The 20,627-nt window shown below is 26.5% G+C and overlaps 2 protein-coding genes across 3 annotated transcripts; both read left to right on the top strand.

The window, feature by feature from the left end:
* Nucleotides 1-4,227: 4,227 nt before the first annotated feature.
* On the top strand, nt 4,228-6,371 carry LOC103831259. 2 transcript variants are annotated; one of them, XM_009107142.3, is made up of 4 exons: nt 4,228-4,415; nt 4,618-4,796; nt 4,871-4,937; nt 5,623-6,371. In XM_009107142.3, exons 2-4 carry the CDS (start codon nt 4,663-4,665, stop codon nt 5,917-5,919), a joined length of 498 nt encoding a protein of 165 aa, XP_009105390.1. In that variant the 5' UTR covers nt 4,228-4,415; nt 4,618-4,662; the 3' UTR covers nt 5,920-6,371. The 2 variants fall into 2 exon arrangements, with proteins under 2 accessions (XP_009105390.1, XP_009105391.1); XM_009107143.3 differs by having other exon boundaries at nt 4,267-4,415; nt 4,650-4,796.
* Nucleotides 6,372-15,174: 8,803 nt separating this feature from the next.
* Nucleotides 15,175-17,923, top strand: LOC103831261. The gene has a single exon (XM_033274394.1). It carries the CDS (start codon nt 17,442-17,444, stop codon nt 17,703-17,705), a length of 264 nt encoding a protein of 87 aa, XP_033130285.1. The 5' UTR covers nt 15,175-17,441; the 3' UTR covers nt 17,706-17,923.
* The last annotated feature ends 2,704 nt before the right edge of the window (nt 17,924-20,627 follow it).

A 20,627-nucleotide genomic window follows, 5' to 3' on the forward strand; every position in this document is an offset into this window, starting at 1 on the left:
CATAAAACTTTTATAAATAACTATTACATATATAAAATATTATAGTAATATTACTTAATAAAATCATACACTAAAAACTAAAATTATAAATAGAAAATACATAATTAAATATTAAACAACAAGCAAAATACCACATTATTACATTAAATTATTTTCTTGATGCTTCATTTCGGTTGCACAAAAATTGTTTGGACAATATTTTAGAAGTTCTGGAGTAAATTTACTAGACTATTAATGTTTGTTGTAATGTTTAATTTTGTGTAATAATTATGTTTTCATGTGTATCTTTTTTTAAAAGTTATTAAGTTTCTTTTGTAATATTCTTGTTGTCTAATTCTACTTTTAAAATATTATAAATCTTTTTAAAATATTTTTTTTAATTTTATGTGTAAAATTTAAATTTATAAAAATAAATTTGAAATATTTAAAATATAAAAAAATTTAAAAATTAAAACAATGAATGAGACAATTCTAAAGAATGATAAATGTGACGTATAATTAATTCTAAAAACCAAAACGTAAATAAAAAGATAAAACTTCAAATTTAGAGTCTTAAGAAGTGAAACTTCAATATGGAGATTTCTTTTTGGAAAACAAAAATCTCTATATTTGAAGTTATAGAGTTTTTTTGGAAATGTTTTTGTAATTCACATTGTGATTATTGTTTTTAGGAATGCATGAAGCGCAGCAAAAGTGAAATCTTGTTCTTAAATACAGCAAACTCATAAAGTCATATAAATAGATAGATCGATATGTTGATACTTGGTGGAATATAATTTGGATATTTAAAAACTTCAGTCCCCGCCAAAAATAAAATAAAAGATGATAAAGAACGTTCACTCGTGTCTATCGAACATGTAAAAACCGCAATTTAGTTATTAACGGTGCCTCGAAACGTGGATCGCCAAACGCTAAAATCAACACTCACGCAAACGATACAAAAATGCTTAAACCATGGAAATAAATCTAACAGGCGTTTCCTACCATACACGTGTCTATATTAAAGCGGTAGTTTGACGATCTGGCGTGTAATCGAAGCAAGGCATTTCGCGTTTCAGGCGGTGACCCCTCTGATATTTTTGGTAAAGAACACTCAGAAAAGTTGAAATAAAAAGAGTATTAAAATTATAGTATTATAATAATATATCGACAAGATCGCTTATACCGACGAGATTTCTCACGGGAGCAAGGGAACCGCTAACGTGGGTAGATGATAACAAATTGAAATAATTATGTTTGGAAATAAAATATACTTACATTAATATTAATAATTTATTATTTTTTGCTACAATTGTAGTGGTGGAACCTAAGGTCGATTGGAAATGTAAAGATAGTGGGAACTATTGTTTCGTTTTTAATATTTGTTCATTCTTACACAAGATCTATAGTTTTAAATTTAAATTGTATCCACATGCCAATAATATTTTTTATTATTGATTGCCAAAAACTGCGGTCGTTTACGACTAGTATTGTTAGATGGAGTTGATGAATGGCACGTAGCTTATCCTCGATATATTAAAAGAAAATATTACAAATATTTTTTGTATTAAATCTTATATATTAAAACAGAAGTCACAACCTTGATTCATGTGTGATTTTTTTAAAAATGGACCTAATGGACCTATTCATAGAAATTCATACTATATTTTAATTCAGACTAATAATAAATATAATTTTTAAAATATTTCAATCATAGTATCTTTTGATATCTTTTTATTTTAAATATAAATATATTTATTTTAAAATTCTAACAAATCTGTTTAAGAAGATTTTTACAAGATCTTCATTTTTGAAATTATATTTAAATATTTTCACTAATTTCGAAATTAGTTTAAAATATTATTATGCATTAATATATTCAGTTATATAAAACAAAAATAAAAAAATTTATAATATTTTAGTTATTATATAATCATAATCAATCATATTAAATTAAAATTATTATATTGAGCTAAATATAATAAAATTGTATTAAATTTATATATTTATATATTTTATTTTCGTAATTATAAAATATTTATGTTCAAAAATAAAATCTAATATGTTGGTAAAATGGGTTAACATTATCAAACTATATAATACATGTATAAAAATTAACATGTATTTCTTTAAAGTTAATAATATAAAATCTTTGTAACTACTTTAATCATAATATATTTTCATTTTAAATATAATATATATTTATATATTATTTTAAAAATTCTAATAAATCTGTGTAATATTTAAACAATAACTTAATGTATTTTAAGTTATAATTTAGAAATGAAAATAAATAAATTATATCCTATTTTATCTACTTTTATAGTCATGATCATGTTAAAATATAATTATTATACTAAAATAAATATGATAAAATTATATTCAATTTATAAATTTATAAATTTATTTTTATAAATATAAACTATTTATTTAAAATATAATATGATGATAGAACGACTTAAAATTAACAAACTATATAATACATGTCTAAAAATTAACATATCTTACACTTTTATATATACAATAATAAATTATCTAAAATGAATAAGCATAAAAATATTGGTAAAAAGAAATTCAGTTTTGAAATACGGGTCAGAATTTAGCATAAATTAAATACAAAATATTTTTTAAATATATTTTCTCATGAATTTATTAATTTGCTTAATAACTAAATGCAAATACAATAAGATAAATATATAATAAAAAGCGGCAAATACATAAGGTTTAAACAATTAATTAATTATAACATGTAAATTATAAAATTATTGTATTTGAAATAATTATATAAATATTTAAGTATATGATTAACATTAAAAATATATACCACTTATGTTCTAAAACAATAATTTATGTATAGAAAAGTGAAAACAAACACCCGTGCGGTTGCACGGGTCAAAATCTAGTTTATCTTAAATTAGTTATTAATGTTTTTCATTGTTTTTTTAGATACAAATAACGAAATTGGAAACCTATACAGTCGTGTTTCAAAAAAAAAAAAAAAAAAAAAAACCTATATAGTAATATGGTCTGCTAGTTCTTCAGTTTTCTATAGCTAATTTGTAATACATGTCTTTTATTTTTTTGTTAATATACATGAATTCATCTTGAAATAGTTTTTTTTAAACAACTTTAGCATAGGGTAAAATTCGACTTATTGAACAAATAAATAGTTGACAAAAATGTCTATCTTAATCTAAAGTGCAACCATTCAGAAAATAAAACAAATGGAAATGAACAAATCCTACACCGTACTATACGCTAATCTAGTCAAACTCTGAACTAAAACCACCATAGATAGATATATCAGATAATATAATCTTTCTATTTTATTTTTACCTAAAAACATGTTCAATGTTTTTAAATCTGAACCGGAAACTGAACCAAACAACCAAACAACTTTACAGATTATTAAGTTATTAAATCGACCGTGGACGATTAATAAATAAATAAAACTTATTATATAATAATGTATATATTAACTATTAAAAATATAAGAAATATTTTTGTTTTAGAAAATTAGAAAAATACTTAACTTTAATCTTCTTTATTTTTTTTATTTTACATGAAAAATACCAAAATAAACTATTTATCAATTCTTGTAACAAATTAAGAGTTTTGACATATAATAAAAATATTATCATGACACAAAATCCTTAAGTATTTCAGTGTCTAATATGAATAATAAAATTAAATTTTAAATTCAAAATAAACAAAAAATAAAACATAAATTTGTAATATATTATCAATAACAAAAATAAACTAATATCAAATCACATTAACTAGTTTTGTTAATAGTTCCATGATCGACATGATCATATGATTTTTTAAATTTTTGAAAAACTAAAACTTGACTTTTTAATTAGAATAAAATAGATTCTAATAATGCAACTGAAATAATCTAAAAAAAAAGAAATAAAAATTATGTACTAGTTTAACCAGTAGCCAAACCAGATTTTACGGGTTTATCAGGATTTTAAATATATATTTTTTAATAAATCGAAACCGGATTATATATCGAATCATCAGATTTACCGGTTTGATTATAGATTCGAATAAGGTTTAAAAATACTGAGAACATCTAAACTTATATATAAACAGATATTAAAAATAAACTATTTAATTTTTATGCCCAGCAGATCTAGGAAAGGGGGGCTTCTTTGCGGCGGGAGACCTAATCGAATTTTTTGGGGGCTTTGATATGGAGTATTAAAAAAGAAAATATCAATGAAAAATATTAAAAAATTAGTAATTGTTTGAAATGGATATCATAAGGGATGCATGGCCCTATAAAAAGAACAAGGGACAACTCCATGCCCCGTCTCTTTTCTCTCGTCTAACAACACTACCCTCACGCCTTTCATCATCTTTTCTTTTTTCAATCTTCTTATCGCCATTAGCTTCTAGCTTGCAATAGAAGCTGTACAGTTTACCTTAAGGTAGCCTTCTCCCTTCTCTCTCGCTCTGTTCACTCTTATATAGATTTTGCTATTTTTATATATAGATGGACGATTTGATTTGTAGATCCTGTTTTGTTTATCTATGAAAATTGACGGATCTGTTCTTGGGACAACGAATTGATTTCTCCTTCGTTTTGTTTCTCTCAGATTCATATATACTAATTTGAATTTCTGTGAACAGGTTTTTATTAGTTTTTTTTGTTTGTTGGAAAGAAAGAAAGAAACGATGAATCACTGGGCGGTCCAGCCAAGCGCTTTAGCTGATCAGAGTGTTGTTGTTTGCCCAAAACCACGTCGTATTGCTCTCCGTAACCCTTCCCTCTACCACCATCCCGCTCGCTCTCTCCGTTGTTACTTCAGGTTTAAAACAATCTCTTTCTCATCTTGATGATTCGTTTTTGTGAGTTAGTTTTGATTCTTTATATTGTTTGCAGCCATCAACAAGTGGAGGTGTGTGAATCCGAGGCAGAGACTGATATCTTAGATATCATACTCACAAAGGTATCATATAATTTATCTTAATTACCTCTTTATAATTATTATTTAGTTGTGTTCTTGGTTGGTGAAATTTGGTTTATCAAAATTGGTTACGTCTTGGTAGATCTCTCAATCAACAAACCAAACAAATCAGTAGAAAGTCGGTTTCTACGTATTACTTCTTCTTTTTTTTTTCATATTTTAAAGTGAACACAAGAAAGAATACAAAATAGAGCGTATAATCAATCGTTCGTGTACGATTCTTGATTATTAAAAACATGTGAACTTTCTTGTCTTTGAGACTTGTCGAAACCTTTATTAAAAAAAAAAAACCAGAAAAATTTAAATTAAGGCTCCGAATGGTGACTGCGGGTTGAGCGGTGCGGGATAAGCGGTGCGGTTCTAACAGTTATAAAAATATATAGATATATGGTATATATAAAGATTTTTGTTACTGTTAACTGCGGGGCGGTGCGGGAAGCTGGTTACCATTCGAAGCCTAATAAGACGTCTCGTGTTAAATCCTTACAGCACATAAGTGGGCCAGTTTCCGACCTTTTTAAAAAATATGTCTCTTCTTGAAACCATGTAGCCACATGATTTTGTGAATCAATCACTTACTCACGCGTTATCATATCTGTAAAACAATTTTGCATTCAATTAAATATTTTCCAATCAATAACTAATGATGTTGTGGTGGTGATCACAGGATGGTAATGGTACGGAACAAGTTCAGGCTCAGTTATTAGACTCGCCGTCCCCGTTTTTATGTGGGTCGCCGCCGAGCAGAGTCGCTAACCCTTTAACACAGGATGCTCGTTTCAGAGATGAACTCTCACTGGTCTCTTCACCCTTCCCGACTCCGCTGGGCCAACCTCATTCCTCCTCGGGGAGGAAAGGAGGGTTTGTTAGAGGCAGTTTTGGTAATAGCCCAGCGGTTAGGATTGAAGGGTTCGATTGTCTCGACAGGGACAGTAGAAACTGCAGCATCCCTGCCTTGGCATGAGAACCCCAACCTCAAAAACCACCAATCACATACTCTGTTGAATTAGCTCACATAAACCAATTAGTGCGTCGTACATAATGAGTTAAGTATATGGAGAATTTGTGGAAATCTTTGAGGGAAGTTGAGAGAGAGATAGATCCTTTTGGAGTTTTTCTAAAGAGTGTATGTAAATAGGAGCAATTTTCTTGGCTAAGTTTGTAGTAATGGTCATTTTGTAAAAAGAGTATTAAGGCAGAAAATCAATTGTTGAGGAGAGAATAAAAAGATTATTAGGTTTTGGATCAATATTGATATTTGGAAAGGTCAGGTCATTCTGTAAAAAGAGAGATGGAGACATGAAAGAAGTCTTCTTCAGTTTTCTTTTGGTTCGGAGTCTGTTTAGGATATGAGAAAAAGAATTTGTAAAAAAGGAAAGAAATTCAAATGATACAATGTTTTACTTTGAAATCAAATCATATTAGTGTAAGCTGTGAACGGTAAGGTGCTAGGCTAAGTTCAAAATATCTCTATTCTTTTTTAAAAGTAAAAACAGTTAATAAAAAGAAAGTAAAAACAGTAAATTATCATTACTTTTTAACAGTTTTCTCAGAAAGAGGAGTCTTCTTATTTTATTTTTTTGATCAACTGGAGTCTTCTTATTAAGGGCTAACTTCTAAGGTTGAAGTTGCTCAATAGAAAAAAACTATTTTTTAAAAAATATATCTAAAAAGAAGACTTCTAAGGTTGACAAACTTATGTTAAAATCAAGATCCAATCGTTTAATCTGCAGTATGACTTCAAGTTGTTAAAATTAAAGTGTGTGAATATATTCGTGTTAACATAAAGGGTCTTTTAAAAAGAAAATATATATTAAAATATGGGAAAAAGGAGAGGCAGAAACAAGAAAGAAACATGCGGCTTCGGCACCTTCTGCGCTTTTGGTTGGAGCATTTCTAAAAACCCAATCTATTTTAGAGTTTGCAAAAAAACTTTTATATTTAAAGTTTAAAGGTGTTTTTCCAAAAACAAAATTTTATATTTAATTTCAAAATTATTTGTAATTTACACTAAAATCTTTATATTTATCATAATTAATATAAATTCATAAAAAAATATAAATCACTAACACATATATAAAAATATTACAGTAATATTAATAAAATCTTATATAAAATATTACAGTAATATTAATAAAATCTTTCACTAAAATATAAAATTATAAATAGTAATATATATATATATATTTAATATCATTTAAATTATACTATATACCATATAAATTTACATAAATATTGAAATTTCAAATTTTGTATTGACAAATATTGAGAATTTAATATTTTAATTTCACAATTTGCATTAAATTTTTAAAATGATTAAATTACTAAAACTATTAAAACCTCTTATTGAAAGTTTTGTTATCAATGATTTATTTTTTTTTATCATAAAATATATTATATATCTATGCTAAGATCATTTTATTTTAATCATATATCATATAAAATAGATAAAAATAATTGTTTGAATTTATTACCATAAAATTATTGTAAATAAATAACATTGCTTGTTTTGATTTATACGTTCGCACCAATTTAATTATATATGTAATAAGTATTGATTTTTCAGTTATTCAATACATATTTAATATTTTATTATTTTATAAAATGCAAGCAAATGTAAATAAATAATATTATATAAAAATATATGTATATACAATATTTATTTACACGTACAAATTTTAACCTTATTTAAAAAAAAAATCATGTAAAAGTGTGCGTGAACTGTGAATTGGTCCATTTATACGAGAAGAGCCTATTGCTTCATCCCTGTTTGTATTCCCCCTACCCCTCCATCTCTGATGTATATTTTGATCCAAAAGCCAAACTTCTTGAAACGGACAAAGCAGAGCCTTGGGCCACAATTACCTAACATGTCTATTAGACTATTATTGTGAACATTATTGTAGTCAATATCCATAGGTCTCTCTACTTTCAGATCGAGTTCGAATCTCAATTTATTTATAATGGGCTCTAGTTTGTATGGGCCGTTCAGATATGATTCTAAATCATTTCAGCTACATTGTAAATTTAAGTAATGGCCGTTTAAGTTTAGTACCGTTATAGGCCATGAAAAGCGAGTTGATGTTTACAGATGGATTCAGGTTAATATACAATGGTTTGGAAAACGAAGTTTATATTGTTCTAAACATAAATTTGTAGTTTAGAACATGTTTTTTTTCTTTTGATTACCCAGAGTATCCCAATTTGAAATTCCGACTAATCTTGTAAAAGCTGACTGACCCACTAGCTATAATCAAATCTGGCTGCTTTACGTGAAAATTAGAAAGTCATGCTGGACACTTCGGTTATTTTTTCGGTTCGGTTTGGGTTTGGTTCGGTTTGGTTAGTTTAATTCTAGTATTTTTCCAACTGAAATAAACCATAGTTAGCTTGGTTGGTTCGGTTTGATTTGTGTTCAGTTTGGTTTATATTCAGTTTGGTTTGTGTTCACTTCGGTTCAGTTTGTTTTTTGGATCAGCTTAATTAGGTTTTTCTTAGTTTAATTTTTTGTAAGAATTTTTTTTTAAACATAAATTATGTAAACATAAACTATGTGAACTAAATTCAATATAAACTGAAACAAAAACCTTTACAAAATCACAAAAAGTATATAAAAAATTAAAACAAATGAAAGTTAACTAAAATTAAAAAATCAACATCATTAGTAATGCCTTTTATATCATTATTAAAAAATCTTCAGTGAATCATCTTCCATGTGACGCTATGGAAAAGAACTTTTGTTTTTAATAAAATTTGCTTTAAGTTTTAGGTTTTAGGTTTCAACTTAACATCTACGTTTACATATAGAAGAATAAAAATACAGATTTTTTTATTTTTTTTTAATCGAATATTTTGATGATTACATATTAGGTTAGAAAATATATGTTAGTGAATGAAAAATGGAAAATATGTGGTTTGGTATTAGAATTTTAGTATATTGGCATTACTAATATTTTTAATTTAAATAATTATAAAAACACATTGGTTTTCGATTCGGTTTGAAAAAAATCTTTAACCGAATGGTTTGAATCGGTTTTGGTTCGGTTGGTTCGGTTTGACTCCATTCGTTTCGGTTTTTTTACCCATCCGACCATACAAATGGTTAAATCTAAATGGTAAGTTTCGAATTTAGCACTTTTCTGAGTCCGTCGTAAGTGGACCACTTCTGCGTGATTTAGTTCAGTGGCGGACGCAAAGCCAAGGGTATGGATCCTGTGCCCCATCTCTTTTTTCTCTCTATAGTAATTAGTATAAGACATAAGAGTACCCCAATTAAAACAATAGATATGGTGTATAATTTTCATGTGCCTCCATCTACATATTATCCTCGATCCGTCCCTGATTTAGTTTAGAACATGTTTAGGACTCAGACATGAGCTGGTGGATAATTGTCAGTGAATGGAAGCATGAATAACGTTAGCTAGTGAATATTTCAGATTCGTATCAACTCAGCCAATATATGCATTGGATTTGCCGTAGGAGTTAGAAAAATATGAAAGAAAATTAATGATCATCACATGATATCAAGCGGAAATTTAAAGGTATTCACGACAATACCGTTCTATACAAGTTCTGATACATATTGAGGTTAAAGGTGTTAAAAAAAAGTTGTTGAGGTGAAATTCTTTTATACGCACGCGGTGCACGAAAATGATATTTATTTGCTTAAAGGTTAGATATGACAAACTTGTAGGTGGAATGGCGGATAAAAAAAGTAAGTCGGCAACCGTGATCCATTTTAGGTTTCTGAATCTGTCAAAACTATACTAGTTGTATTAAAAGTAGTTCAATTTCTTTTTAACTTCTGTTTGTTAATTATATATGTATTCTAAAATTCATCATTGTTTGACTTAATATTTCTAATGCATGTTCATTGCAATGTTGAATATGACGGCATGCCGCAGATATGATTATATTTCAAATATGGATGATAACCGTGAATTTGATCATATAGGTAATACAAATTTTAAGTGCGTAACCATACAATTGCAGTTCAGCGTTATTCGGAACATGTATGATTTTTTAAAAAAGTTTAGTTTAGTATTTAATTGGTGACAATATTTTATAGTATAGAAATATTAGTATTAAATTTTGTTTAATTTTATAAAATATTTTGGCTGGCTAAAATTCAATGATTTTATACCCGATTCGGACTACTTTTTTGTTCACCGGATTATCGATTCAACCATTGACAAACCGTAGAACAATAAAAAAAAATTAAGATATCTAAATTTTATTTTCATTTCACATGAAAATATCAAAAATTAATTTGAATTACTAATTAAAAAAAAAAACAAATTAGGAGTAAGGACATATATAAAAAACATAAAAATTTAATATTCATAAGTATCTAAATTTATTATGCAAATAATAAAATTAAATTTTAAATCCAAATAAAACAAAACAATTATATCAAAATTGTGATAGTGAATCTTCATCAAAATCTAAAAAACCAAAAATAAAATAATTTAGTGGATATTATATACGATTAAAAGAAAAATCAGAAAGTTCAGTTAGAATTGTAAAAGGTATAATCAGGATTTTATCATTTTTTCTTCATAATATTTGGGATTTGTTTTTCTTTTAAAGAAAAATCTATGACTTAATTAAAAAAATTGTAAAAAATAATTTAAAGTTACTAACTGGTAGCCTGGTTCTGAGTTTTAGCAAAAAAAATACGGGTTTATCGAGTTTTTAAATAACAAATTCTTTCTTACAACCAAATCGGATTACTTATCGGATCAACGTGATTCACACACTCACATGCTTATCTATATGACTAAACTTAGCTTTGGCCAAGGCTTTATAAGACCCTTTGTAATCATGAACCATTGCTGCAAATAGCGGATGCAAGGCCACATAAATAGGAAACATAAATGTTGTCAAAAAAAAAAGGAAACATAAAAGGTTTTGTACCAAAAAAGGTTAAGTACGTCTAATGTGATACAGAATGTGGTCGGAAAACTCTGGAAGCTCAAATTACAATGAGAAGATGGAAAATTTACTATTCACTGTCCATTGATTAAACATCTATCTACTTTTCTTACACCGGATCCGAAGAACAATGATTTGCCTAAATAAATCGAGGCCTTAAAAATAAATGGATAGAAATGCATAAATTTTGTTTGGTTTCCTTAATCTTAAACTAAATTTTGATTTGTGCGACCACGCTCAAATATATATCAAATTTATTTATAATTAATTATGTTACTAATTTTATATATTTATGTGTGTACATTTTATTAGTATTGTAATGTATGGTGATATATGGTAAAAAAATATTATGTTTTTGTGATTTATTTTTATAATCTATCTTTTCTTATTTAAAATTATATAAATTAATATTTATTTTTCACTTGGTTAATACTTAGCGAGGACGATCCAGCGGTTTTAAAAGAGTTTCGGCTCCAGTAGAGATCTTGGTTCGAATTCGGCTGGCTACTGGAAGCAAAATTTAACATCTGGGTTCGTCCAATGTTCGGTGACCGAGACGTAATCTGACCGATAACATAAGCTGTTACGGATACTCGCCGCTAATCTGGATTCACCTCGGTGGAGGCTAAGATACATTTGATTATCCAAAAAAAAGGACTAATACTAAATAAGCAATGTTGACAGAATATGTTATATATATATATATATATATATATATAGTTTGACTGGTTAACTAAAAAGTACTAAAACTGTCATAGGAATGGAAAATGTAATTATGGATGGATGTCAAATGGAGTTACGAATAGATTTGGTTAGTTGCTATATGAGTTAATAATTAATTAATTATAACTAATGTTTGGTTATAAAGGGTGTATTCAATTTAAATTTTTTACTAGACCTTGATCCGCACAACCGCGAAAAATTTTATTTTATTTTTTTATAAATAAACATTTATTTGTATAAATGATACTATGTAGTTTTATAATTTATATGTATTAAATATTGTTTAATATGTCATTTCTAAACACAATAATTTATAGTATATATTAAATAATTTAATTTTCTTTTACCGTCAATTATATTACTCATATTTTAGAGTATGAGCCGTGCATTCACACAAATGTGTTTTTATTTTTTTATGGATCAAAATTTTATGTTAATGTATAATAAAAAAATTTATATACTATTTAAAATCTTGTGCTATATATTTTATATTCGTCAACATTTATCAATTTACATTGGACTATTATTTATAGGGGTGAGCAAAATAACCGAACCGAACCGACTCAAACCGAACCGAAACCGATTCGAACCGAACCAAAGTCTATTTCAAACCATTCGGTTAAAGATTTCCCTAATCCAAATGGTTTGGTTCGGTTCGGTTTTAAACCGAACCGAACCGAAAGACCGATGTGTTTTTGTAATTATTTAAAGTAAAAATATTAGTAAACCAATATACTTAAATTCTAATACTAAACCACATATTTTTATTTTTTATTCATTAACATATATTCTTCTAACCTAATATGTAATCATCTAAATATTTTATTTAAAAAATTTCATTCATTGCAGGCTTTTTAATTTTAATGATAGAAGATACATTTCTAATAATGTTGGTTTTTTTACTTTAGTTAACTTTTATTTGTTTTAATTCTTATATACTTTTTGTGACTTTTTAAAGATTTTTGTTTCAGTTTTATATTGAATTTAGTTTACATAGCTTATATTTACATAATTTTTGTTTTAAAACATAATTTCTCTTAGAAAAATTAAACTAAGAAGAATCTAATTAAACCGGTCCAAAAAACAAACCAAAACAAATACAAACCGAACTGAATACAAACCGAATTGAATATAAACCGAACCGAACACAAACCGAACCAAACTCACTATGGTTTACTTCAATTGGAAAAATACTAGAACCAAACTAACCAAGAACCGAGAAAATAACCGAAGTGTCCACCGCTAATTATTTATATGAAAACATACGTAAAAATATATATTTATATATTAATTTATATTTTATTTATATATATATTATAAATGATTTTTTAAATTTAGGTTTTTTAATGGTTGTTTAATTTGATAAAAAGATAATAAATGCTAAATGTTAGAATTGCCTAGTTTCCTAGTGGCATTAAAATATAATTAAGTAGTTGTTTTAGTTTAGGATCAATTTATTAAAGGAAAAGATAAAACATATTTAAATATAGGTTCAATAATTACTTCAGCGGTATTTTAGTGTAAATAAGTTGTAAACTAAAGGATATTTATATTTTGTACTTCTCTTTTGATAATATAGATTAAAATGTTGAGTCCAAAAAGATATTTCTGGTCTAATAAAAAGACCTTTATTTTTTTTATAAATATCAAAATTTAATTCATTTTTAGTTTTATATTAAAAAGAATTTTTTGTTAATGATACAAAGTATGTACAAAGTTTATTGCATGAAACAATTTGTCTGTGGATTTTCTAAATTTTGTTCGAAAACGTTTAATTTAAATAACCTATAGCTGAAAGAAACTTCAAAACAGTCCAACCCAATACTTTACTGAGCATGCCTAATCTAAGAAAAAGAGATTAGTTGAACTAACCTTTCACAAAACGAGAACGTGGCATGGTGATAATGACGTAGAGAAGGTCCACTTGCTACTTGTCCCTTTTGTCCACAACTCAACTTGGCCCTTTGGCACCTTTCCTAAAATTCTAAATACAAATATTTTGTCTTTTTGTTTACCATTATCAGTCTCCTTTAAGAAAAAAATATTTTATTTCTTAATCCATTTTGGGTAGTTAAGTTACATTCCACTAGAAAGCCACAACTTCCTTTTCCAAATGATTACGAATATTAGTAAAAACCACTAAATTATAGGGGATTTTTTAACATTAATTATAGGGAAACTATACTCAATAACTACAACACTTAACTAAATTATAAACATGACCACAAAAATTAGCTAGAATAATCTAAATTAACCGCCATTTTCCCTTGATAACAACACACCCACGACATCTTGGCTGCGTTTCCTTTTCTAATTACTATTATTATCAAATAATTTATCGTTTTTTCTCCCATGGTTAATTTTTAAATTCTTAAAAATGCTATTCAACTCATAATTTTATTTAAAAACACAGTGTAATCTTTACATGACATGTTTTCAAATTTTAAACAGATATATGAAGAATGATATATATATATATATATATTCATAAAAATGAATATATAATTTTATGAAGAAATATATATATATATATATATTGTGCATATATTAATATGTTAAATGAAACATGTCATTTTATTTAAAATGAAAACACATTTTTTATCAATTGTTGGATTTGAAACAAGATTTATATCATATCAATCAAAGACATTTAAATAGAATTTATATTCATATATTAAGATGTTAAATAGAATATACGTCATTTTTTATAAAATGAAAACATATTTTATTCAATTGTTCGTTTGAGAACCGAAAATTTATAGTATTGTACTATTATATATGAGAAAGTAATATTAAAATCATACAGCTTAATCAATATAGAATCTCTATTTCTAGGTTATTATTTAAACGTTAATAAATTCTTTGAAATTGGTAATTATTACTTTTTATTTATCTGTATTTTCAATATTTGATGTGTATATGAATTTAGAGCAAATAACTCTAAATTATATAGATATAATATATATATATATATATATATATATATATATATATATATATCCAACGTTATAAATTTTTGAATTATTATTTGTGTGTGGATAGCGCTTAATTTTTTATTATTTAACATCCATGTCTAATTTTGGGTATCATATATTTTAAACGATATTTTTAAAAATTGTTTATTGGAGTTAGGCTTTGATTGGTAGAATATTAACATTAATATTATGCTCTACGTTATCTAATCAATATTTGTTAAAAAATATTTAGAAAATCATTTACTAAATGCTAATGCTTTACAAATGTTATGGTCAATGCTCTCATATGAAATTTTTAAAATATTATTACAGTTATAATTGATAAAATTAAAAATATATATAATTAATTCATTTATTTTACTTAATAATATCATAAAATTAATTTTATATCCAGCAAATAAATTTTTCATTTCTAAAATAAATTTTCAATAATTTTTTAAATAGTATTTTGCATTAAAACTATAATTTAGTTATATAAATTAAATTATATTTTAAATATTATTTTAAAATAGATATTTTAATTGTAAATTTCATTTTTATAGTAATATTTTTGATATAAACATAATTTTTGAAATTGCTAAATAAAATAAATTAATTATATATATTTTTAATTTATATATATATATATTAAAAATATTCATAAGAAATGAATATATTATATCTTAATTTTTATAATAATTTTAAATTGAATGTCCATACTATTCTATCAATCATTCAATTAAACAGTTTGAAAAACATATAGTTTCTGCATCATATTACTTTTCTAGTATACTGGTATTGTTTTATTATATGCTCTGTCAATCAAGATCTTAGCGTTTTTATACCGAAAGATAAAATACACAGATTTTGGTAAACTTTTTTTTTTGGTAAAAAAGATTTTGGTAAACTTATTAGGGACATGTATATTAGTTGTAGACTTGGAAAAGGCTGTCCACCAAAATGACGAAAATGAAATCAATGTTGTTCGGTGCCGGTTTTACAGATCCCGATCACGTGACGTAGAAATATATTCGAGAAGTGAGGGAGAATCATACTTGGACAAGATAATCTTGCATGCTCTTAACATGACACAAAATACAAAAGTCTTGATTTTGTGTTTAAAAAAAAAAAACTGTTTGCCGACAAGAATTTAGCTTAACAAGCAATTAAATATGCAACTACGAGAAGAGATGGAGTGAGAAGTAGGCAACATTGTGATGACGTGGCTGTATTTCAACCGAACAGAAAACGCCGTCGACATCGATTGCATTCGAAAACAATCATATCGCATTGTTTGTTTCTCAGAACTTGTGCAGTGATCTAGGCACTATGTAAGGATTTCACGTTATAAAATCTAGAAATACATGAAAAGAATCTAAATCCAAAAAGTTAACACAAACCTTCAATTTTATTTGATCGGCCAACCAGATTTCACAGATTATAATCTAATTTTTATAAGCCTTTTGACTTCGTTAGTTACTGCTGCCTGCCGATCTTTTCAGTCCCATTTTTTCTCATTTGTTTCATTAGGTCTCTAATAATTAGATTGTAAGGTTTCGTCTAAATTAACTTCGTGGAAAATAACATCAACAAAGATTATCGGCATGTTTTGAACAATCTAAGCGAATGTTTCTTATTTTTCAAAGAAGGAAAACCAATTCCTTTAATATAAGCTCATTCAACATTACTCTTATGTTCGCCTAATTTTTGGGTTAGGCATTATCTATTTTAAGATCATCCCCAACCGATATCTATTTTTATTTTTATATTTTCTTGTAAAATAGAAAAATTATATTATAGAATTGGATTTACTCCAATGTATGTCTCTATAACAAATTTTTTCTATTTAAAAAAAAAAGTATAAATAATTTTATTTCCATCTCTAAACATAAAAATAAAAAGTAATATTTTTTACATTTTTTATAAAATAGAGAAACACTATTATAGATACACATACATTGAAAGTATATTCACTTTTATAATCGAGATTTTTTTTTTTAAAGAAAATATAAAAATGTACATTTTCAATACTCTAACAAGATAATACTTCATCTCGAACTAATGGATTTTTCTTGATTACGATTTTGTTGATGGTATTCACTCCGCTTTCTGGGACATGCCAAATAACAAGATCTCACAGTGCTTTGGTTATCTATTAATGTTACTATCCTTTCCGATGAAGACATGATGACATTAGCCAAGTCTAGAAACAGTATACATATACAAGTTAAGAATCATTTATTTTTACTGTATACGTTGATAAATTTATTTCATAAAATGATAAATTATTATTTTAATCATTTTTGACACTTAAGTTTGACGTATATTTTATTTAATATTTATACTTTTTAAAAAATCGAATATACTACTAACCATTTCCAGTTGATGCATGTACTTTTGATAAAAAGAACTATAGCGTTTGTGGTGATTCAGATTATTTTTTTGTAACATTTTTACATCTTAAAAAAAAAATTACATCTTTTAAAAAAAAAAATTATATCTTTTCAAATTTATATGTATAAAACATTTGGCATCTTTTAATTTAAAAAAACATTTGACATCTTTAGATATTTTAGTTTAAACTTCAATCTTTAACTCCGCATATTAAATTTGGCGGGCGGAGGAAAAATACAAAAGAGTAGGACACGTAGGGAAAAGTGAGCAGACATATGTGTGAGTGTGACGTTAGGCAACTGAGTTACATGTAAATCCAATGTCGGCAAAACAATTCAAAAAAACAACTCGTCACGTCTCTCTCTATCTCCAACTCCCATATGTCTCCTTGCACTAACCACTTCCTCTGCTTCTATCTCCTTATAAATACCCTCCTGACTTCACTCTTTAACAATCATCATCACCACCAACACTTCAAAGTATGAAGAGACAGAGAGAGGAGATGAAGGAAGAGGGGACTGACTCATCATTGGCTACTGCAGCCATGGCAGTTGCGGTTGCTGCAGCGGTTGCGGAGGAGGATAAATTGTGGTGCGGTGGAGTGGTGGAGGAGATGACGTGGAGCACCGTGTGGTTGCCTTTTTGGGATGTTGAGTTTGTTGGCAGAAACTACAACTTGTTGTTCAGTGATGTTGCTTGGGACGATGATATTTGGAACCTCAAGAACCTAACTCATTCCTCATAGTCGTTTTCCTTGGAAAAAATATCCAGTTATAGTTTATTCTGTATAATTTTCGTTAATTATTGTCCATCGATGGGGTTGGTTTGAAAGTAATTATCTTTAGATCTAAGAATTAGTCCGTTTTTAAAACTGTGTTCATACCTTAATAATGGTGCACTATTAATTAAATTGTTTATTGCATATATATTTACATGCCGTCCTTAGACTTGTTTCAAGATAATGCCTCCCATAAAGATAAGTACGTCCTCATCAGAGTGGATCGATATATCCGGGTCAAAGTCAACTGAATGTTTTTTCGGTTATGGGTTGATCGAGAGAAGTCATACCCAATTGAAACCAAGTTCTTAGTTATGTTTCGTTCGGGTTAATTGTATATATTCTTGAGTTTATAATTGTCATGACCGTGATAGATTGTTTCCGGTTCGGTTAGAAAATATATGCTTTCTTTCAGATTACGCAAATAATAAGTAATAGCATCATAAAGAGAACATGTTCAAATAGACAGTTTTACAACAACGAAGTTAAATGGAGAAATCAAATAAGAAACAAAAAGAGAAGAATAAGTGTTAGAGGCGAGTGAATTTAGAAGCGGAGAGCTTGTAAGCAATATGAAGCTGATGCACTGGAATTGACGTGAATTTTCGAATCGGATGATACGGGTAAAGGCGTTGGAGTATTCTGTTTGCACTCAACTGCCTTCAGCACTTGAACAGATCTGTGCATATGAACAACGTAAGCCTCCACATTGTCCAGGGATGTCATCTGTCATCTTGTTTATGAGTGTTAGAAATTAGAATTTAATTGGTTTTGTTAGTACCACCTGCAAATGCTATGTTTATAGATAGCAGAACTGGTCCTAGATTTTACAAAGTTAGAAGCAAAAACCAAACCACATTTTTAAACAAAAATATCGAGTAAAGAAGTCTTGACCCAGGTTACAAATGTCAAGACCATGTTTTTGAAACTATTAAAGACAAACAATATTTTGAAAACTTGATGCCGCATTTTATTAATAAACAAGAAGCTCGGAATTTCATGATTCTTTGGCTTGAACCAAAGCTCAGCTATGGCAGGTGGTAACAATTGTTATAATCTGACAATCATCACAAAACATTGCCAATTGCTTTGTACTATGCCAAACGTTTGAAAATAAACAAGTATTAATCAATATTTAATTGATTGGTCTAAAGTTATTGATAAAAAAATTGTTTAAGTTACTTCGTTTTTTTTGTCCAAGCCAAATTGCCAGAGTCCTATACCTTTTTGAATCCAGTGTTTTGCGGTTGCACGCCGGTTAAAAAAAACAATTTCATTTAAAAATATATTTAATTAATTTAAAATTAAAATTTAGGTGTTATGTTAAAAAATATAACCATTTGATATTTTCTAATTTATATTTACTAAATAGTATCAATTTATATTTATAAAAACTTCAAACCAAAATATTCTCTATAATTTTTTCTCTGCCACTAATAAAATAAATATATAGAAATCTAATGCAATATTTTTAAAAAATATAATATTATTTTTATAAGAGAATTATTAAAACATAATATTATTATTATTTTATCGAAACTTACAAAAAAAGATCTTAGTACTAAACTAATGAATTTTTATTTTATTATAATAATATGACTTTGGATATTTTTACAAGAATATAATATGTTAATATCATTCATTTATTATTAACCGTTGTTATATCTACTATTTATGACGTCCGCTTAGTAATTCTAAACGCTAAGCGTAAGGAATCATCCACATCTTCAAACATGCACAGTTATAAATACTGCATTTAAACCAGTTATGTTTTAAGTGTAACTAGGAGGTTTCCTACGAAATGCGCAGTGATAATAATTTTTTTTAAACTATGTTATTTTCTAATGTAACAATTAAATTTTAATATTTTTTAAAATTAGGTTTCTCATCATAAATATAAATGTTTTTCCTAAGTTATATTTTTTAGGCTAATCAATTTTTTTTTTATCCTAGAAAATAAATTTTATGTATTTCAAATTGTATTTTAGTATGTATATATATATATATATATATATATGAATGCATAAATTTTAGTATTTTAAATTTTATTTAAGACATATTAAAATAATAAATTAATCTATTTACTAACTCAATAAAAATATGAATTATATATACATTTAAATGATATAAAGTAATTTATTAATTAGCTCAATGAGTCGACTAAAAACCTTATAACAAAAATATTTTATGGTTATCATATATGAATTAATATAATAGTTTAGTAATTTGATTAGTTGTTCTCATAATAACTAATGAATTAAAGCATAATTTGAACATTTAAGTAACAAATATATCCATGATTAATTTTGACAAAAATATAAATATAAATATTCAGATATTTTTATTTTTCACTTCTATGTTGATTTGAAAATTTATATATTTATAATTATATTATCAGTTTAAAATCTTCATTAATGGTAAAAAAATCTAAGTTATGGTTATATTTTTAGAATCTTACCAAAAATGTAAAACATCATAAATGATATTTGACATATCATAATAAAAACTAAGACATGTCATCATTTTTACCAAACCATGTCATTTTGTTTTTTTAAGAATGAATGTGGTAGTGACACATAACCAATTTTAAAAAATAACTTCACAAATAATGTCTAGAAAACTAGTGGATTATCCAATAGAAGAAAAAAAAACTCCGGAATCTGGTGCAGGTAAATAAAATTTGGACCTTGTGCATTTGCATCTCCGTCACACCTTTAATTGTGAGCATCACGTGATTGCATTAATTCAATTAATTGGTTACCTCTCAACTATATGGTTACAAGGAAATGATTATAGTATCGACATACAACTAGTGCCTAGTGGGGAGTATAATTTTATAGTAGGGAATCTCAAATGACCTGCATGAAATGGACTTTTCAACGGTTACTA

The sequence above is a fragment of the Brassica rapa genome, chromosome A07 (assembly GCF_000309985.2).
Source record: "Brassica rapa cultivar Chiifu-401-42 chromosome A07, CAAS_Brap_v3.01, whole genome shotgun sequence".
Taxonomy (NCBI): domain Eukaryota; kingdom Viridiplantae; phylum Streptophyta; class Magnoliopsida; order Brassicales; family Brassicaceae; genus Brassica; species Brassica rapa.